The following is an 18664-nucleotide window of genomic DNA, read 5'->3' on the forward strand; positions in this document are numbered from 1 at the left end:
CCACCCTCAGAGTAGAAAAAAAATTCTCATTACTTTCAACCACAAACTGTTCTGTTGTTGCACAAACCTTTCCTTTTACTTTGCTTTTATTCTTGACTAAGGATAGAGCATGCAAGGGGAAAAATTCAAGTGGCTTTGACCGCTACATATGGCCAGCGCACACCTGACTGCCAACAAAAGCTGGATGCCGGGAAATCCTGTGCGCGTGTGTGGAGAGCTGGGGCAGGGAGGCTGGGGCAGCTGCACGGCTAAACCCAGACTGATCAGCACGAACCGGGTGTTCCTCGGAGTCTAGCCTGTTTGTGGAACACACTTTAGCCTTTTCTTAGAGAACACAGCAGTGCTTCAAGAGGCCTGTCCATATGTACAACCTCTTTTACATTAATTGTGTCTTATAATGCCAAAAGCTTCAATAAAGAAACCTAGGCTGAACTAGATGATCTCTCTCCTAAAGTTACTCCCATCAACACCCCCACAAAAAAAAAAAAAACCCTAAGATGATCTTCATAAAAGGAAAGGAAAGCTGAGGTCAAAGACATTAAGCTCACAACGTCAGCTAACAGGTCCTTTGCTTATTCATTTATTCAAACATTTCCCACGTCTCTACAGGTGCCAAGTGCTGTATCTCAAAGTGAAAAACACAGACAGGACACTGCCCTCCCTGTCCTTCCAATGCAGGGGTAGAATCCTGCAGAGGCCATTACGAGGCAGCTGGATAGGGTGCCAAGTGCAATGATGAGTATGAGAAAGAGCAGGGTTATCTAGTGGGGGCGGGGTGGGTGGAAGGGGGAGGGGTGCCACTATCAGCAAAGGTTTCCAACTATCAGAGCCCTTAGCAAGTAATAGGCACTGTTCTAACTTTGCAAGAACAAACCCATTTAAATCTCATAACCCACACCAGGAGATGGTTACTATTATTCCCAATATACCTAGAAGACAGCTGCACAGCACACAGCAGATCATAGATCTTACAGATCGTGCAGCTATTTAGCAGTGGTGTCAGGACTGGAAACCTGAAGTCTGGCTCCAGAGCCCACACCCGCTCCAAACCACCCCCCTAGGTAGGAGTCAGCAGGTTAAAGGCGGAAGGGAGGAGGCGAGTTCCAGGCAAAGAAGTCTTTGCAAAGGGAAAGCTCAAAATTGTTTGCGGAACTAAGAAGAGTTCACTCTGACTGGTGTAAGGAGGGGGAGGGGGAGAGAGAGCAAAGGGAAATGAGATGGGGTCAGCCACACGAAGGGAAGGTGTTCGGAGGCGACTTGGTCGAACTACACGTAGGGTTCTGAGCACCGCTAACAAAAACAACAAAGTTTCGACATTATACAAAAGAATGCAGATTTGTGAATATTAAAAATAAAAAAATGCACTGTAGCTATAAAATCCTAACAGCTTTTAACAAGGGCAAATCGAGGTAACTTGCCACCCCCACCGGACTAATAACCGGATGAGGCCCGATGCAGGAGTCAAGAGGTCCCTGCTGTAGATCTGCCCCTACCCATACGGCCAACTGTTTCCATGACCTTGGCCAGTGAGCCTGTCAGCTAGTCTTTAAAATAAACATAACTGTTTTGGAAAATATAACCCATGTAAGTACAAGTTATTAGAGCTAAGTCTATCTCATCAATTATACTCTTTCTCTGAAATACTACTCTTTAACACACAAGAGCACATTTAACCAATATGCACCTCTCTCTCACCATAATTTATAGAAAACAAAACCTTAGGAAAACTGGTTTGTATTACACACAACTCCTAATTTCAGCATCCTAAACCTCCAGCATGGCTTGTTTCTGCTTTGAAGTCACCATTTCAAAGGCTAAACAAATCTTTGTCTTTGCTAAGGAAAAGAAGTAATTTTATTAAGAGGGCTTCTGGCCCCATGGGGTATGGCGAATATTCCTAACTTTCTCAACAACATCTTAAGTGTGAGACCCTCCAAGTCCCCCTCCTCCTGGACTACTGGGAGATAGCAGCAGCCACCTGGAGTCACAGGTGCTTGTCTCAAATGTGCAATTCAAATCATAGGCTTAGGGACTAAAAGAAACCTTTGGGCCTCAAAAAAAACAAGACTCAGAAAATAATCTCTCCCCTTGTGTTTCCTCTCCTCACCCCACTAAGAAATTATCTTAAGTCAATTAAAGCAGAAAATTAAAAATAGAGAAAGCACCACAAAGAGGGAATCCCAGCGCCCTGACCAATGTGGCTCAGCTGGTTGGACGTCCTTCCGCAAAAGGTCACCACAGTTTGACTCCCGGTCAAGGCGCAGGCCTGGGTAGTGGGCTCGGCTCCCAACTGAGGCGTGCGCAAGGGGCAGACAACGGATGTTTCTCACATCCGTGTCTCTCTCCCTCTTCCCCTCTCTCTAAAAATAAATAAATAAAACCTTAAAAAAAACAAGAAAGAAAAGAAAAAGAGGAAATCACAGAGTCATCAGAGGGAAACCCCAGGAGACCAAAATCACAACACCTTGGAGTCTGGTTAACTTGTCACTACTTTTTTAGGAAACGGAGCAAGACTATCACAGAATAAAGGTTGCAGGGTGACTGCTGCAGCCCCTCCCAAACTCAGCTATATTCTTTGGAAAATAAAAACCACCACCAACTCTCGTTGCTATTTGAGGACAGCCACAATTTATGGGTAAAATAAACATTTTCAAGCCCTAGTTGGTCCACTTAATTCAAAGCTGATAACCACAAAGTTCAAATGGGAGGGAAAAAGTTCTGATAGTCCCCTGAAGCTGTAACAGTATGTAATTTATGTACTAGCAAACTTAGGCTGTTTTCTCAAACGATGGCCACAAGAAACCAAAACAAGTGTCCCTGTATTCGTCTGAATGTCATCTGCCATTCAGGTCTCCACCACGTGAACTGCATCAGCACACAGGTATCTGGTCACTTGTTTTTATGGGGATAAAACAGCATGAAGCCAGTAGAATGTTTATCTTGGACAGAGAACTGGATTAGGACCAAAACCAAAGTCGGAACAAACAACCATTTCTCTAGAAGAAGTATAAACAGAGTGGTCTTTCGGTGATGGGTCTGAAGACCGAATTGAACGTTTTCATAACTAAGCTGAGTGACAGCCCAGCTCGGGGCAGGGCCACATTTCTAAACAGCACGAAACATTTTTTAAGAGGAAAATGCCCAACGAGAGGGGACATGCAGTAAGAGCTTTTACGGTTCTTTGAACACATAAGTGGTAAATGAGTTTCAGGGCTGGTCAGTTTAGGTAAAGATGGCATTCTTGTAACAGACCAAAGCTTAAAAAAAAAAAAGCATATTCTCAATAGAGTAAGTCATGTATTTCTTTCTGAGGCCGTGAACCTCAGAAATCTAAACTGAAACTAATATAGAAAAAAATAAAATGATCTATTAAAAAAGAAGAGTCTCTGAAGTTTAAAATATATATATATAACCCTGTAGCTGAAAAGAAAAAACAAAAGGAAATAAACATGGTAAGAGGCATGAACAAGATAAATACACTTATTAATTAAATAAGTGTTAAATCCTGAAATACAAGCATTGGGAGATGTTCTTATAGTGTCAGAGACAAACTTATGTAAAACTGACAAAGCAACTTTATATAATAAGTTATTAACAAATGGAATATTTCTCTAAGTAGTGGTACTAGCTGAAAACAACCAGGTTCAGATAAATACACTTGAACACTTTCTGAGCCCCTATTAATGTACTCAGTGCTGTGCCGCGCCCTCTACGGACATACATATAATGTTCCTTGTACTCGAGGTGTAATTTGGTAGCGTTTGGATAATTAAAAAAATAACTTGTAGAATATTGTGCCATAAAAAAACCCCTCTTAAGTTCAAGAATTCAGAGGGCACCCTGGCTGACGTAGCTCAGTGGATTGAGCGCGGGCCTGTGAATAAAAGGGTCGCGGGTTAGATTCCTAGTCAGGGCACAGGGCTGGGTTGTGGGCCAGGTCCCCAGCTGGGGGCCCATGAGAGGCAACCACACACCGATGTTTCTATCCCTCTCTTTCCCCTTCCCTTTCCTTCTCTATAAATAAATGAAATCTTTTTTAAAAAAAGAGCTCACTGAAACTTATATTTAAAAAAAAAGAATTCAGAGGGCATGCCCTTTGGGGACAATCAGCAAAGACAATCAGAGGTGGCATCCCAACTGACTCTGGAAAAAACAAAAAGAATTTTGCCAAAGTAATTTTAGGGGAGGGAACAAGAAAAAACATCTGAAGAGCAAAATGTGGATTTCCTGGGCCCTCTGGCAAATGATGGCTTGGTATCTCCCCTGACAACCAATGCCTCATGAACACCAGGACTTAGAATATCCAAGTTCAGTCAAATTCAGTCGAAACCAAACATACATATCCCCTTTTTAAAAGATATTCTCCTTATAACTGTGTCATTTCTATTAATTATGCACAGTTCTCCTAGGTCACTCAGGCTCAAAATCTTGTGGTTATTCTATATGTTACTACTTTTTCAGAATTACTTATCCTTTTTGTTAATAATTCCCTCTCATTCACTTTCACATCCCGTCTAGTTTTTCCCTTTGAAATTTGCCTCATGTACATTCCTCCACGCATACCAGGTCGGTCCCCAAGGAAACGGCATTCGGACAAGCAGTGGAAGATATATAAACCCTTAACTACTTGCTCAGCTTTGATGCCAAATCTCAGCCTCAAATCCTGGTTAAGTTAGACTGGGCCAGTCTCTGAACTGGATGGGAACAGATGGAGAATTCCAGCTGTGAGGATTTTAGGCCACCCAGAGCCCAAACGAGTATAGGTCAAATGACCTCCTTCTCTGCCCAGGAACTAAACTGATGGACCTTTACTGAGAAGGGAGGGAGAGGAAAAATATGAGGCCTGCTTGCCCCAGAACTTGGGGCAGAGTCCCTCAGTGTCCCACAGACCAAATATTTGTAGAGTGAGAATAAAAGGGAAGTCCTCTCAAGAGAGGAGAGATAACTAATAAATTAGCAATACTTTGAGATTTGTTTTGAAGGAGAAGAGAGACCCTATTTATCCTTAAGGATAACTGCCTCCCTCCTCCACTAAAAACATCTCTGGAGTACTAAGGGCTTTCTTTGCACATAAGGGTTTCTGACATAAAGGGAGAGAGGGCAGGTCTAACACATTATTAGCAATACATTAACCCCAGGGAAGTTACCTACTATGGTCTGCTTATTGGACCACAACAATTCTGACAATCAGGTGCTAATTTTAACATAATTCTGAAAAGAACCTTCCTCTTAAACAGCTACTTAACATGCTAGCCAGGGTCAAGGCGATCTCAAAACAACTCACGTTGCTACCGCTGTGTTAAACACAATATTGACTTTAATGGTCCAAGCTGTAAAACTCAATACTGGCTGGAATAAAAAGCGGAGCAGCACAGTAGTTGGCTGTAAGAGCAAAGTCCAGTGCAACCTACCTTTGAAGGGAAGATTGAAATAAGGAAGACAAAGTGATGAACAAATTAAAGTGGAGGTTTGCACCTAATGGAACTACACTGCACTGCCTTTTTCAAAAACAGCTTTATTTGGAGCAAGCAGAGGTTGCATACCTCCCTTGGCACATTATCTAAACTAGCACCCCCATGCAATTAGGGGCAGTACTTAGCACTTCAGCAAGATAAGATTACTGGACAATGGGAAGCTTTCCTTTTTCCTAGCTTCTGAGACGAATGCCTTTCTCTCTTTCCAGCCCCTACCCCCCACCTTTTCTGTTGAAAAAAAAATCTACCATGACTAACTGAATTAATCAGTCTTCAAACACAAACTTCTCACCATGGCATAAGTCTGGAATTTGAGGATACAGCCACAACTGGCTCTTCACAAATGTTTGAGAAATTAATCAATACCAATACAAGAAGCAGGCCTGTCAGGAAACTACGTAGAAAAAAGGAGCTCCTGAAATAGAAAAAGAGATTCTGGGGGTGGAAGACGAGATGAATAGGCTAAGCACAGAGGATTTTTAGCACAGTAACAATACTCTGTATGATATTATAATGATAGACATGCATTATTATACATTTGTTCAAACTCACGGAACATATCCCACCAAGAATGAACCCGAAGCTAAACTATGGACTTGGTGTGATTATGGTGTGTCAATACAGGTTCATCCTTGGTAAACAATATGCCATTCTGGTGAGTTATCTTGATAATAAATGGGGGAGGCTTGGCATGTTTGGGGGTGGGGGTATATGGGACAACTCTGCACTTGCCTCTCAGTTTTACTGTAAATCTAAACCTTCTCTAAACAAAGTGCTTACTTTGAGAGAGAGATCTGACAGGTTTACCAAGTATGAATTTTGCCACAGGCTAGGAAGGAAACCATAAAGGTGAAGGCAGGATGTTTCTATTGTGCAAGTTTTTATTTTTCCCCTTCTGGAGATAAGAGACGTCTTGGATTGGGGACAGAAGGAAAACTAAGGAACACGGGCTCTGTGTACTGATACAATAGGTAGTGAAACTGCACTTACTTGGGTCTCAGCGCCAAAATTTAAGTTAAGGCACCTGTGCTGAGCAAGCTGCTTCCTCAGTCCACCGCTGGAAAGCACAGGGGCTCCCCGATGCCTTCAGAGAGGGAACTTCACCTTTTGATAAAGACAAGCCACGCGCCACTGCCCTACAGCCTGAGATAGGAGTAACACAGGAAAGTAGCTGAGGGAGCTGGAGGGAGAGACGAGTAACACTTAGGGCTCTGAAAATAAAAAGAGCCACCATTTATCAAATGCATACTAGGTGCCAAAGGCCGTGCAACAGGCTTGATTAGCATATATTATCTCTAGTCTTCAGAACAACCTATGAGAAAAGCAATTTTATATCCCTTTTACAGCTTAAAAAAAAAAAACAACTCAGAAAGGATAATGGGTCCTCCATTTTAAGTGCAGGAGCCAGGTGTGATATCAGGAACGCAGATCCATAACAAAGTCCCCAGTCTATTACCCTCAAAGTACAGACTGAGGACAACCCAGCTACGCTTTGGGGTCACCTAAATTTAACAGTTAAAATTAATAATGCTTGCGAGGCCCTGCACAGTCTAGTCCCAGTGGATCTTGCCTCACAGGGGCACTCTTATTTCAAAGAACTGGTCCATTCGCTAACTCAGGAACACCCCCCAGGTAAAAAGTCTTCACGCCCCTCATCTCTCTGAACTCCACCCATCAGCTCCGGTCTCCTCAGTGAAGCCTTCCCTAACCAGCCAGACTAAAAAGCCCTCACTCCTTCCGTTCATCTTAGTCTGACGTTAGAAATCTGGTTCTGAACAACTATTTTGTATTATCGATTCCATTTTAAAACTTAACTTCTATTGTTTATACACATTGGGAAGCTCCTTATAAATAATATTTGGATTTCATATTTCCTTAAAAACTCCATAGAATCTTACCTCTCAGAAACTTCGAATATATTAACCTGGAGAGAGGAACTACAGGTCACATAGTAGGAAAGAGCTCATCGACTTGGGTTTAATTCCCAGCTTCACTAGTTAACCGCTCAATAATCTCCAGCAAGGCTCAATTTGCTGGAGATTAGTCCATAACAGTCCTAAATCAGGACAGTCCTAGTCCTAAACCCCTAGTCCATAAATTACCTCATATCTACCCTCAAAGGGTAAGTGTGAGACATGAGTTAGAGCAGTAAATAAAAGCAGCTCAGCATAGCGACCAGCACACAGCAGATGATGTTATTGTCTACAGATGTTACAGGCATCTCCTTGAACATTCTTGAGCAGCATCTTAATCAAGAGAAGCCATTTATATAGATATTCTATAATATGTCCATTAATTAACAAGGATTACAATATGAAAAGACATCTTTAAAACCATAAATGGCTATCTGCATTATAAAACAATTTTTCTCCTAATTTTATTTTCTGCCCACACAATTCTATAGTAAAAGAATTTTTAAAGGACATTTAGCTACAGTTCATTACTGCATCACATCAACTATTGTATTTTTGTTTTCCTTTGTAGTCCTTGGTTACATGTTTACACATTTTGCTAATATATTCATCTTATACATGCTGATTGGTTTTGGTTTCTTTCACTTAACATATCAAGCATTTGATTATATTAACATTACATTCAATACTGATGTGTTAACTATACTATATTGATAATTATATATAATTAATGTAATATAGCATACTACAATTTAATTCATGTTAATATTGTGTTAAGTATGTCATTTGATTATATTAATGCAAACTTAGTCATTTAACAATCATACAACAATCCAGTAAAGCTAACATCACAATTGGCCGCTTTTGTTAGACAACTTATGATTATGATTCTTTTTGAATTTTTTATCATTATAATGATAATGTCTAAAGAACATCTCTATGCACAAAAGGTTTTTTTGCTTTTTTTAACTTCTTCATACAGAGAAAGTTTTCTTTTAAATCACTGGGGTAAATAAAAAAAAGTACCAACATTTTTGTGTCTGCATTGAACAGCCAAACTGAATTGCAAAAGAGCTTTTGCAAGAACTACCAAGAGCACACTGGGTCTGAGTTTCACCACCACCGCACCAGCACTGCTACATTAGGGCCCTTTGAATCACCTGCACTGAACAAGCGGCTATGCTGTTGGCGGGAGTAAAAACAGGCACATCTCCAGACAGCATGGGGCAGAAACTCCATCCTGGGCCCTTATCCTAGAAATACACTTGAGCTTATCCATAAGTATCTTCTGATCAGGAAGTTCACCACCCCTAACAAAAAAGCCTAAAAACAATCTAAATACCCACCAACAGGGGACTGGTTAAAATTAGTGCACTTGGCTATGCACGAGGAGGGTCTCATAAACCCAAGGGGAGGGGCTCTTAAAGACGGACATGGAAGCCCCAACCCAGACCAATTAAATCAGGACCGCTGAGAGAGTAGTGTGGGCATTTAAAATCTCTCTAGGTAAGTTTAATGTCCAGACAGACGTGAGAACCACGAGGTTGAAGTATTATACACGGATTTATTCATTGGAATACTGGACAGCTATTAGAAAAATGCTAAGCAGTGTGTACAGCAACCAACATTTTGTGTGAATGGAAGAGAATTTTTCCTTGTATTTGCACAGAATATTTCTGAGAGGATATAAAAGAAATGGGTATACGGGTAGCCTCGGGAGAGAGATTAGGAGTGTGAAATGAGACATATTTCTATGTATATCACTTTATATTGTTTGATTTTTTTTTACCAGGTGCACGTAAAAATTAATAATGTTGAATAAAATAACCATTTAATTTGTAAACAATTTTTGGGGAACACATGGCACTCAGTCGTGTACAGTAGTATCCCACAGGTCCCTGGGGTCACCACGGAGCTCTGCACACTCAGAAACAACCAAGTGTCTACCAAGGGTCCTTCTTCTCCTCTCCCTTTGGACAGAGACAGCAGTTCCTGCTGCCTCCTTCCACCCTAGCAACTAACTTATTCAATGTACCATTCTAAAGCAAACAGTCATCGCCTGATACTCCTAGGAAAATGTTTACTCCAAGTTCCTCCCTCACACAGGGTAGGCCATCATGAATGGTATACGGTACAGTCTGGGCTGTACTCTTCCTAAAGAACATGTTGGATTTATAAACCCATTTAAAATTATTTCTGCAAATGAAAAAATTATACACAGAAAGCAGAGACGATTGTATCCCTGTCTACAGCACCCTTTCATGTAACATGCAAACAGTCTCTGCAGGCTTCCCAGCACCGAGGCTGTTTTAATAACTAGGTTGTGCTGTATTTCAAATCTGAAAAGAACCAACTGGCTGATTCCACTCTACAACGTATTGGTTTTACCAAGCCACACGCAAATTCAAATAATTCTAAAAAGTATAAAACTCTAAAAAGATTAATATAAAAGTTTTATATTAATCACACAACTAATAATTTCAGAGATTTGCAGATTATTTACTTTGTTCAGTAGCCGTGGGACTTTAAAACTGGATCACTTTCATTGTTATTGTTTTTGCTTTTGAGGTGGCGGCAGGTCCCTTATCCTCTGAATTTTATACCAGAAAAACAATTCAGCGATATTCATGGAAAGGATTTTGGTAGATTCCTGTAAAAAATGTCACAAAGCATGTCAGAAACACCAAGAAAGGCAGTTCCCTACTAAAAAACATTAATGTTTCAAGAGATCAGACTCTGAAATACCAGAGAATCTCTAGGGGTCATCAGCTTGCAAAACTCTTCCATTCATCCATTCAGCAGGTATTTTATTAAATACAACTTCCGGGCAGGCAGTGCATTAAGTGGACACAAAGGCAGGGCTGGGATCCAGAAAACTCCCACATGGTGCTCTAACCATAGCATGTGACTTTCTTGTTTCTCTCAATATCTTTCAAATGTATGCTTTAAAGAGACAAATTTTTAAAATAGTCACTATGTCTCAATCACATTTTACAAAAGATCTTGAGTAAATGAGGATGGTTAATTAAGACCTAAACGAAAGCAAAAAGACTGAATTTTTCCCATCACCTCTAAGTTTTCAACTGTAAGGTAGAAAAAAAGAAACTATCCCAGTGTCTCAGTACACCACGGAGAACTGACAATCTGAAGTATTTATAAGGCGTTAAAGGCAGAACTGATCAGACTGTTGATTCTGTTGCTTCTTCCTAACACATCCTAAATCAACACCTGTTTCATCTCTTGAGGAATGTGCCAGTTAACATCCAACTTGTCCTCGAGTTGTGAGGAAACAGAGTTGCCATGGCAACTAAATGAATAGTTTAGTTAATAGAATGTACCCAATGAAATGCAAAAATCCACTCAATTCTGTTTAATTGATATATGTGTACTTGCAAGCAAATTCTAGTTTTGTTTGTAAAACTGTCAAAGTAAATGCCAATGTGTTCTGTGGAAATATGTTGTGAATAAAATATGAAAACACAGGCACACACATCTTTCTGTCAGAGCAGGCCACAAATAAATAAAAGTAAACGATAACTGTTTGACCATTAAATCTTGGTGATGCTGAATTTAGAATTACAGGGTCTTGAATATACCTAAATCAAGGAAAAGCAGACACTTCAAAAGTAAGTTTATTTTTTAGGTTCTGTTAAACTGCCAAGTAAATTCACATACATGTTTAATTTCTGCTAATATCTATATATACAATGTAAGGTATGGTACATTCAAATAAGTAGACTATGAATTTCCTAGAAAAGTATTTCTGTCATAAACACACAGAGTTAAGGCTGCTGACATGCGCGCTTAATTAAGTTATTAGCTTCCAACACGCAACTCTCTTTCCTGGGTCCTGGGACCTAGACCGAGGGCCCCACCGGACACGTGGGTTCTCACTCCATCTCCCCCGCTCCTGGGGGATGAATTTCTGCTGCCCCAATGGCCACTCTCACTTAGACAGCCTCTATGAGTCAGTGGTCACTTTGAATTAGATGTCTGTGGGTAATCAAACAACAATGATCATTTACTAAAAGATGTGGAATATCAAATATAGAAATGTATTTGTTTATGATCAAAAAGTATTAGGCGTAGTCATAGAATCATCTTCGTAAAGCAGTTTGTATTATCTTCATAACACTATGCTGGCCGCATACCCTAGAGCACAATCTACAAATTAAGCAAGATTTGGGGCCAAAGAACTAGAAAAATATTCTAAATACATAGAGAAATGAAAGGCATGCTGCTAAAGAGAGGGGTCTATGACAGGGATCCAGACTCATGCCAACAGTGAAATCTCATGCAAGAGAAAGAGCACTGTGCTATACAACTCTTATCCACAGCATTATGGTTTTAATGGCAGCATTTATTGCACTTAATATGTTGTATTATTTTGGCACAAACAGAAAGAGCAATTAAAAAAATATGTAGATGATATGTGAGAAGGTACATTGTCCGTTTCAGAAGTCCATTATAAAGGCAGCTGGGCAGATTCTAGCTGCCAGCCCCTCTGCTTCCATCCCCATCCCACCCTCCCATTCAAGCCCTGCTCACAAAAGTGCCCGTGTGGCCCTGAGAAGTGAGTCATGGATGTTCCATTTACAGACCGGGTGGAGCCGAGGGAAATCACTATTTCATGCCCACTTAACTGGAAAAGTCCATCCTGTTTTTCCTCTTTTACATAATAATCATTTTTCACAAACCTGAGATAAAGACCGCCTGTGAAATAGAAACGCACCATTTTAGCACTCTTCTATGCAAAGGGAAAGAAAGACTGACTTGTACAGTCAAGGACATGATCTCACAGTGCAGGCTTAACAATTCACACTAGGCAAGGGACTTGTACAATCAGGATAAAACATTTGTTCCTTTTCGCCCACAGCAAGGAAAACAGTGGCTGGGGAAGCAAGCACAGGACCAGCTCCCAGATCCAATGCGCCCACCAGGAGCTCCTGCTGGCAGCCGAAGCGCTCCATGAGTAGCAAGGACAATCTTTTACAACTTCCTTTGCTAGGGAAACACAACAGCAAAGTGGTTTCCTTAAACTGACCTCACAAACAATGAGAAACACGAACGAAAGCCACAACCCAAACCAATACTGTCTTTAGATCTATACTTGCACTACAAGACCACCTGATCAGACCATCTCTCAAGACCACCTACCAAGGCAAATAACAATGGGTAACATGATCAATTCAAAACTTAGTTACAATGCATGTTTTAGCTTCAAATACATCCCAGACAAGCCAAGACACTTAACTTACCCGAATATTCCCAAAATGTAAAAAGCTGTGCCACTTTTTTATAAACATGTTTCAAATAAACATTAATTAGGTCTCTCTTGATAACCAACCTGAGACCGGTGTGGGGGAACTGGGCTCCAAGGCTTGGGGGCAGCAGTGACCCTGCCTGACTGGTAAAGATTTTGCACGTGTGTATTGCCTACAATTATCAGCACTACCAATTAAACTGGCCTCCTGAGGTTCACAATGAACTTAGGTTTTAAGTAGATTAAAATTCACAGCATACTACTTATAATAACAGGAACTACCAGTTATTTTAACAAAGAGGAAAAACTCTATGAGTTTTTATTCAAATCAGGTTTCTCACTTGTTATTATTATCACTCCCTTCTTCGTAATGTAAAATACCCCAGAGACCTATTTAACATTTAAAACAATTTAAATCACAAAAATAAGTTTATTGGAGAAAAATCCAAAATACCAGAAAAAAAACACAAGAGTAAAATAAAATTTTCACCTGCCCCTTGACAAGTACTGTTAATATGCTATAGTGTTTCCAACCCTCATCGACACGTGCGAAATCAAATTACGCTATTTTTAAATATTATCCATATAAGTTTATATTTTGCTTTTACTGTTTCTATTGAGAACATATTTCCATGTGTGCATATATACACAAATGTGTGTATATGTGCACGCACATATGTATGTGTATATATGTAAATATACATAAATAATGATCTGGCTGCTGCAGAGCATCATCCATCGCGTGGCTCTATCATTCTGTTTAACAAACTTCCTCATTTGGCTAAATAAAACGTTATTCTTGATAAAGAAAAAACTTGCAAATAATTCTGAAAGATGAATACATGGGAGTCTAAAAATATTTCTGAAAACTCAGTCGCCTCCATGTAGGTCTGAGTTACTGCCTATGAGCGTCTTTAACACTCCTCTGAAAACTTCAGGCCTCTATATTATCATTGGCAACATCAAGGTTAAATAAATAAGTAAATAAAACACGTCACCTAGGTTCTATCTCAAGTCTCCCATTTTCAGAAGAAAAGAGATGCATGCATATGTGTGTGTGTAAAATGACTGTATATCACCTGTTGTCCTTCAGATTGAATCATTCTGAAAAATGATTTTAGTAAAGACTCAATATGGATAATACTGAACTCCAAGACTTTAAAAAAGGCTCTTGGTAATACTTTGTGCTGCCTTTTACTCTGCGGAAGATTTCCAAACCCATTCTATTACCTCCTCACCACAACCCCGTGACATACCACTGCTGCTGTCACTTCACAAATGAGGACCAGAGAAATGAAGAGGCTTGTTGGGTCTCACACGGTGCACGAAGCAGGATTAAATCAATGGTCGCAATTTGTCTCCCAGGTGCTTTTAAACAGCACCCCCTGCATTAGACGGAACAGTCAGTCCCTTCTTTCCTTCTGCCAGAAATCTCTAATAACCCCCCCATCGTGTATGGCATGCTTCAGGACAAGGAGACACAATGTAATGAGTGTGCCAGTAAGTCCCGAAATGCAGCCACGGAAACACACAGGAAGACATCCAGAAAGTAGTACAAAGAAATCAGAACAATTTATGTGTCACGAGTGTGTCACAGGCATTAGAAACAGGGGCAGAGTGGAAATGAACTGGCAATGGAAGGGCAGGAGAGGAAGAGCTTCTGTGCAACATCCCTCTGTGGGAGGGAAGAGCAAGTCATGGTCCTGCTCTCGGCCATACCAAAGATGAGTGCAGTGAGTTCCTAACGTTGTATGTAAAGATTTGCTCTTTATCAATGTCTGAATGATATTCTGGTTATAGTTTCCAGTGAGTTATTTGCTGTTTATTCATCTTGGTGTATACGGTGTCATCTTTTTGACTGCAAACTCCAAGAGGCAGGGCCAAAGGTGTCTTACCTTGAGTTCGACAGGTGGAGCACAAAAACCACAAGCCTGTGGGTATCAGATGTTATTTGATAATGGTGATAAGTGGATTAAATTGTACTTATACTAACCTGGTAACAGATTACTTAAAATTCTGCTAACAGAATGTGGATTAGCCCTAACTAGGCCATTCAAGATGGGAGGGGAGGAGTGGAGTCTACTCTTTCTAGCATTTATAAGCTAGCTACCCAGCAGCTAAAATGCTTTTTATTTACTCTTCATATCCAGGTGACATATACGCTCACTCACTCCATCTAACTTGTCCAACATAAAATATATGATAACCCACAATCTTTTCCACCACCAGCTGTGCCTTGCTGCATACACATTTCAGGTGGAAACTAGTACCCTAATTCACCAGAGACATTTTTTTTTTTAATTTGTTAAGATAAAACTTCAAACTTAAACCAGGCATACATGTCACTGAGCATATCTTGGCTTTTAAAAATTCCTAAATGAACATGCTGGCCTTAAGTCAAAAGTAACCAAGAACCCCATTCTACTTCGGACTTGAGCCACTAGGCAAATAATCTCTTTTTGTTCTCATTTATCCTTCTGGAACAAAGGGTTATTCAAATATATGTTTATGTGTCACTTAATTAAAAGTGAAAGCATTCTGAAGACCAGCAAATAGAAAATTCTCTCAAATTTCAAGACCACAATGCAATTTTATAACTTTAAATAGAACTTATAATTCACAAGCACCATCCTCATACAGTGTTCCTAACTACTCCCAAACGTGTAAACTCAGTCTCTTTTGATTTGTTTGCCTAGCAATATCTTTCCTCAAAGCTACGAAAAAAGTTTCCTGTCAAGATCCTGAAAGAAATACACTTAAGGAAGGAATCTTGACTTTGATGATTATCTTTTTAAAGGCAATGCTAGAAAACATGAAGATATGAAAATGATCTGTGATTATAAACTGCTTATATTGGACAACAAATTTCCTCTCTAATCAACCCCAGTATATGAAAACCGGAGGAATTAGAGAACAGTAAGAAACCCAGGCAAGGGACTGGAAGTGCATGGGAGTGAGCAGAGTAATGTCCAGGGCAAAACCTGGTAACAAACAGAACTTCAGAGTTGTGAAGAAAAGTTTAAAATAACTAGTCCAAGTTCATTACAGAAAGAAAAATATATAAAAGGCTTCTACAAACTCTAAAACATATATATATATTTATATATTAAAATTATATGTATAATTATATATATATAAATTATATATATATATAACTTTTACTTAGGTTTTTCATAAAATATATACCAATATATGCCACAAAACTGCCCAGAACATCTGCCTGAATCTTCAGAGGAACTTTCATTCTCATGATCTGCAAGTTACATTCTGTATTTAAATGCACTGAAGAATACACATTCAAATTCACATTGAGAATACTGGATTTTTAACCAAAGGATCTTATCTTAATTTCTCAAAATCTATTCGACTAGAAAGCGGGCTCCCAAGAGCAGCTTATGTGCTCTATGAGACATTCCCTTCTCCGAAAAGCACATGCTGGCTCCTACTTGGTTAAACCTGGATAAAATGAAGCAGTGTCATTATTTTGCAGGGCAAAAAAGGGAAATTTTCCTGTAGGCTTTTCCCCAGAGCACCACACAGCATCTAGGAGTAAAGTCAGGTAAAGAGGGCAGGAGGAAGACGTGCTCGGGTGCTCTGTGTGATTTGTCCTCATCTGCCTGGGTCTTTACTGACGTCTGCAGCTTCCCGTGACCCGTAGCAGGGACAGTGCTGAAGGACTGTCAGCAAGTGAGATTTCCAATTCTCCCAAAGATGTTTACCTCAAAAACCTGTAGGAAATTCTAATCAGGTCAATTTAAAAAAAAAAAGTCCTTGACACAATTTTGTGTTCATCAGACACCAATGTAAAGTCAGAACACTACAACACTGATAACGTTCCCACCAAGTGGGAATCAATTTCCCTAATATGGCCAGGCCCTAAATATAGCCAAGGGTTTTTTTTTTTTGTTCAAAATACACTCAAACTTGTGGATGGAGGAAATGATGGTGGGCAACTGGGCAGAGAGCATAGGAAACAATGACAATGTCACTCAACTCTCTCCACTAGCACTGAAATGGCTTCAAATGCCCCCGACAAATGGCTGCCAAAAGTAAAGACACCTGTAACGCACATGCCCTTTTTCTCTGCAGGTTTTGTTCCCTTGATGGAGTCTGGGTTGCTAAAAGGGAAGAGAAGAAATTACACACCCTGGGTCTCAAGTAATTCTACCATTCTGAGAAGGAACACAGCATCACTAGTACTCAAAGCAGTGGAAGGAATAGAATTCCCTACTCAAATTATAAGGATTCAGTTAGCCCAAAGGAAATTTGAGAATTTCACGAAGGCAGTTTCAAGTCCTCACAATTTACCTTCCACGCAATACCACATACCCACACCCAACCCACAAATGCAAAATATTGGTATTTAATGTTCATAAAATGCAGCAAGGAGCAGTGTGTGTTTTAACTGAATGGAATTCAAGAAAAGCAAAATCTAGAATATAAAACCATACAAAACTTACTCAAACACCTGAAACTTTTTAAAGGTTAATTACACTGGGACAACTTGTTTAATAATAAACTGTTTCTGCAAGACATTTTGGCTAAAAAACACCTAGCAGAGTGTTGCAGGTGGAAGTAGGTAAGCAATAAAAAAAATTTGCTGGGGCAGGGGGGGCGGGGGTTGGGGGACTGTTGAGGTAAGTAAATAAACTTCCTAACCTAAGCGCATCTTTTAAAAGTTAGCCCTCGAAAGCAGAAAAGCAAAGACTTTTAAAGACTGGATTCTGTGGTCACACTGCTTGGGTCAAAATGCAGGCTCTCCCACGTAGAGCTCTGCGTCTTGGGCAAACTGTTGTAAGTTCTCTGTGACTTTAAGTTTCCTCATCTGCAAAGGGAATTACAATAGCACCGACCTCACAGCTGTTAGAGAAACAAACACGAAATCGACATAAAGCATTTCAGAGGTTCAAGACTCCATGAAGGCTCGCTTATTACTATGCAAAGGTGTATGCTCAGAGGTGGCATCTACCTACTATAGGAAACAGCTTTGTTAAACTGAAATCTCGTCTATTTCACAAAAGCATTTTACTCCCCCTTTCCCCACATCATGAGGCATCAACCTTCCAAATGATGTTGAAATTACATACTTTCATTCATCTGTCTGCGAGCTTGCCCTGTGCGGTGAGAGAGAGGGAAGGTGCCTTTCTCGTGACTGTTGCTCCTTCGCAACTTCGAAATACTGTCACGCACACAATGGGTTGGCGCTGCCCTCAAAATGACAGCTCACAGCTTTGCAGCGACCGCAGAGGCTCCCAGACGGCTCTGCTGGGAAGGGTTCACCCCAATTCCCAGCCAGTCCCCCACCTCCACGGCTAAGCCAGCGCGCGGCCGGGAACCCCAAGCAACAACTCTGGAAGGAGGAAGGGACCCCGAGGAGTAGGGAAAGGGAGAGAAAGGGAGAGAGAGCGGGACACAGAGGTCTCGGGACCCCCCCCCCCCCTCGGAAGACAAGCCCGAGACCCCGCGCCGGCGAGGGGCCGCGACGTCCCGGGCGGCCCACTCCCCTGCTCCTCCCGCCCCCGGCGGGCACCGCCGCCAACTCCAGTCCCGCGCCAGCCTCGCCCCCGGCGCCCCCTCACCTAAAGGCGGGTCCTTCCTTGGGAGCCCTGCCCTGGGCGGACGCCGACGCGGAGCTGCCGCCGCTGCCCTTTTTGTTGAAGAGCTTCTGGAGCAGGGTCGGGGCCATGATGCTGCCGCCGCCGCTGCGGCGCGGGCGGGCCGCCGGCTGGCAGTCGGGGGCCGGCGGCTCAGCGCGCGGCCGGGCGCGGCGGCCGCGGCGGCGGGGCCATCGCGGCGGGGACGGGGGCGGGGGCGCGGCCGCCCAGCCTTGCGGGAGCGCGGGACCGCTGCGGCTGGGGAACTCTGCTCGGGGCCGGGGCTGCCGGCAGCTGGTCCGAGGAAGGAGCTGGCGCGCCGCCGCCGCCTCGCACGCTGACAGTTATCTCCTGCGGGAGGAGCCCGCAGCCGCTCCGCGGCAGCGGCGGCGCGGGAGGAGCGCGGCCACCCCGGCGGCG

At 41.7% G+C, this 18664-nt stretch overlaps 1 protein-coding gene across 2 annotated transcripts in view; it reads right to left on the reverse strand.

Annotated features, from left to right (window-relative positions):
- Positions 1-18426, reverse strand: part of FNIP2 (folliculin interacting protein 2) — a 121044-nt gene extending 102618 nt beyond the window's left edge. For both annotated transcript variants that reach the window (XM_053658733.1, XM_053658732.1), the window contains exon 1: positions 18230-18426. In XM_053658733.1, coding sequence (XP_053514708.1) covers positions 18230-18336 — 107 coding nt within the window. In that variant the 5' untranslated portion in view covers positions 18337-18426. The remainder of the gene's footprint in view (positions 1-18229) is intronic.
- Between the last annotated feature and the right edge of the window lie 238 nt (positions 18427-18664).

The sequence above is a fragment of the Artibeus jamaicensis genome, unplaced genomic scaffold (assembly GCF_021234435.1).
Source record: "Artibeus jamaicensis isolate MK-2021 breed Jamaican fruit bat unplaced genomic scaffold, CSHL_Jam_final scaffold_537, whole genome shotgun sequence".
In the NCBI taxonomy this organism is placed as follows: Eukaryota; Metazoa; Chordata; class Mammalia; order Chiroptera; family Phyllostomidae; genus Artibeus; species Artibeus jamaicensis.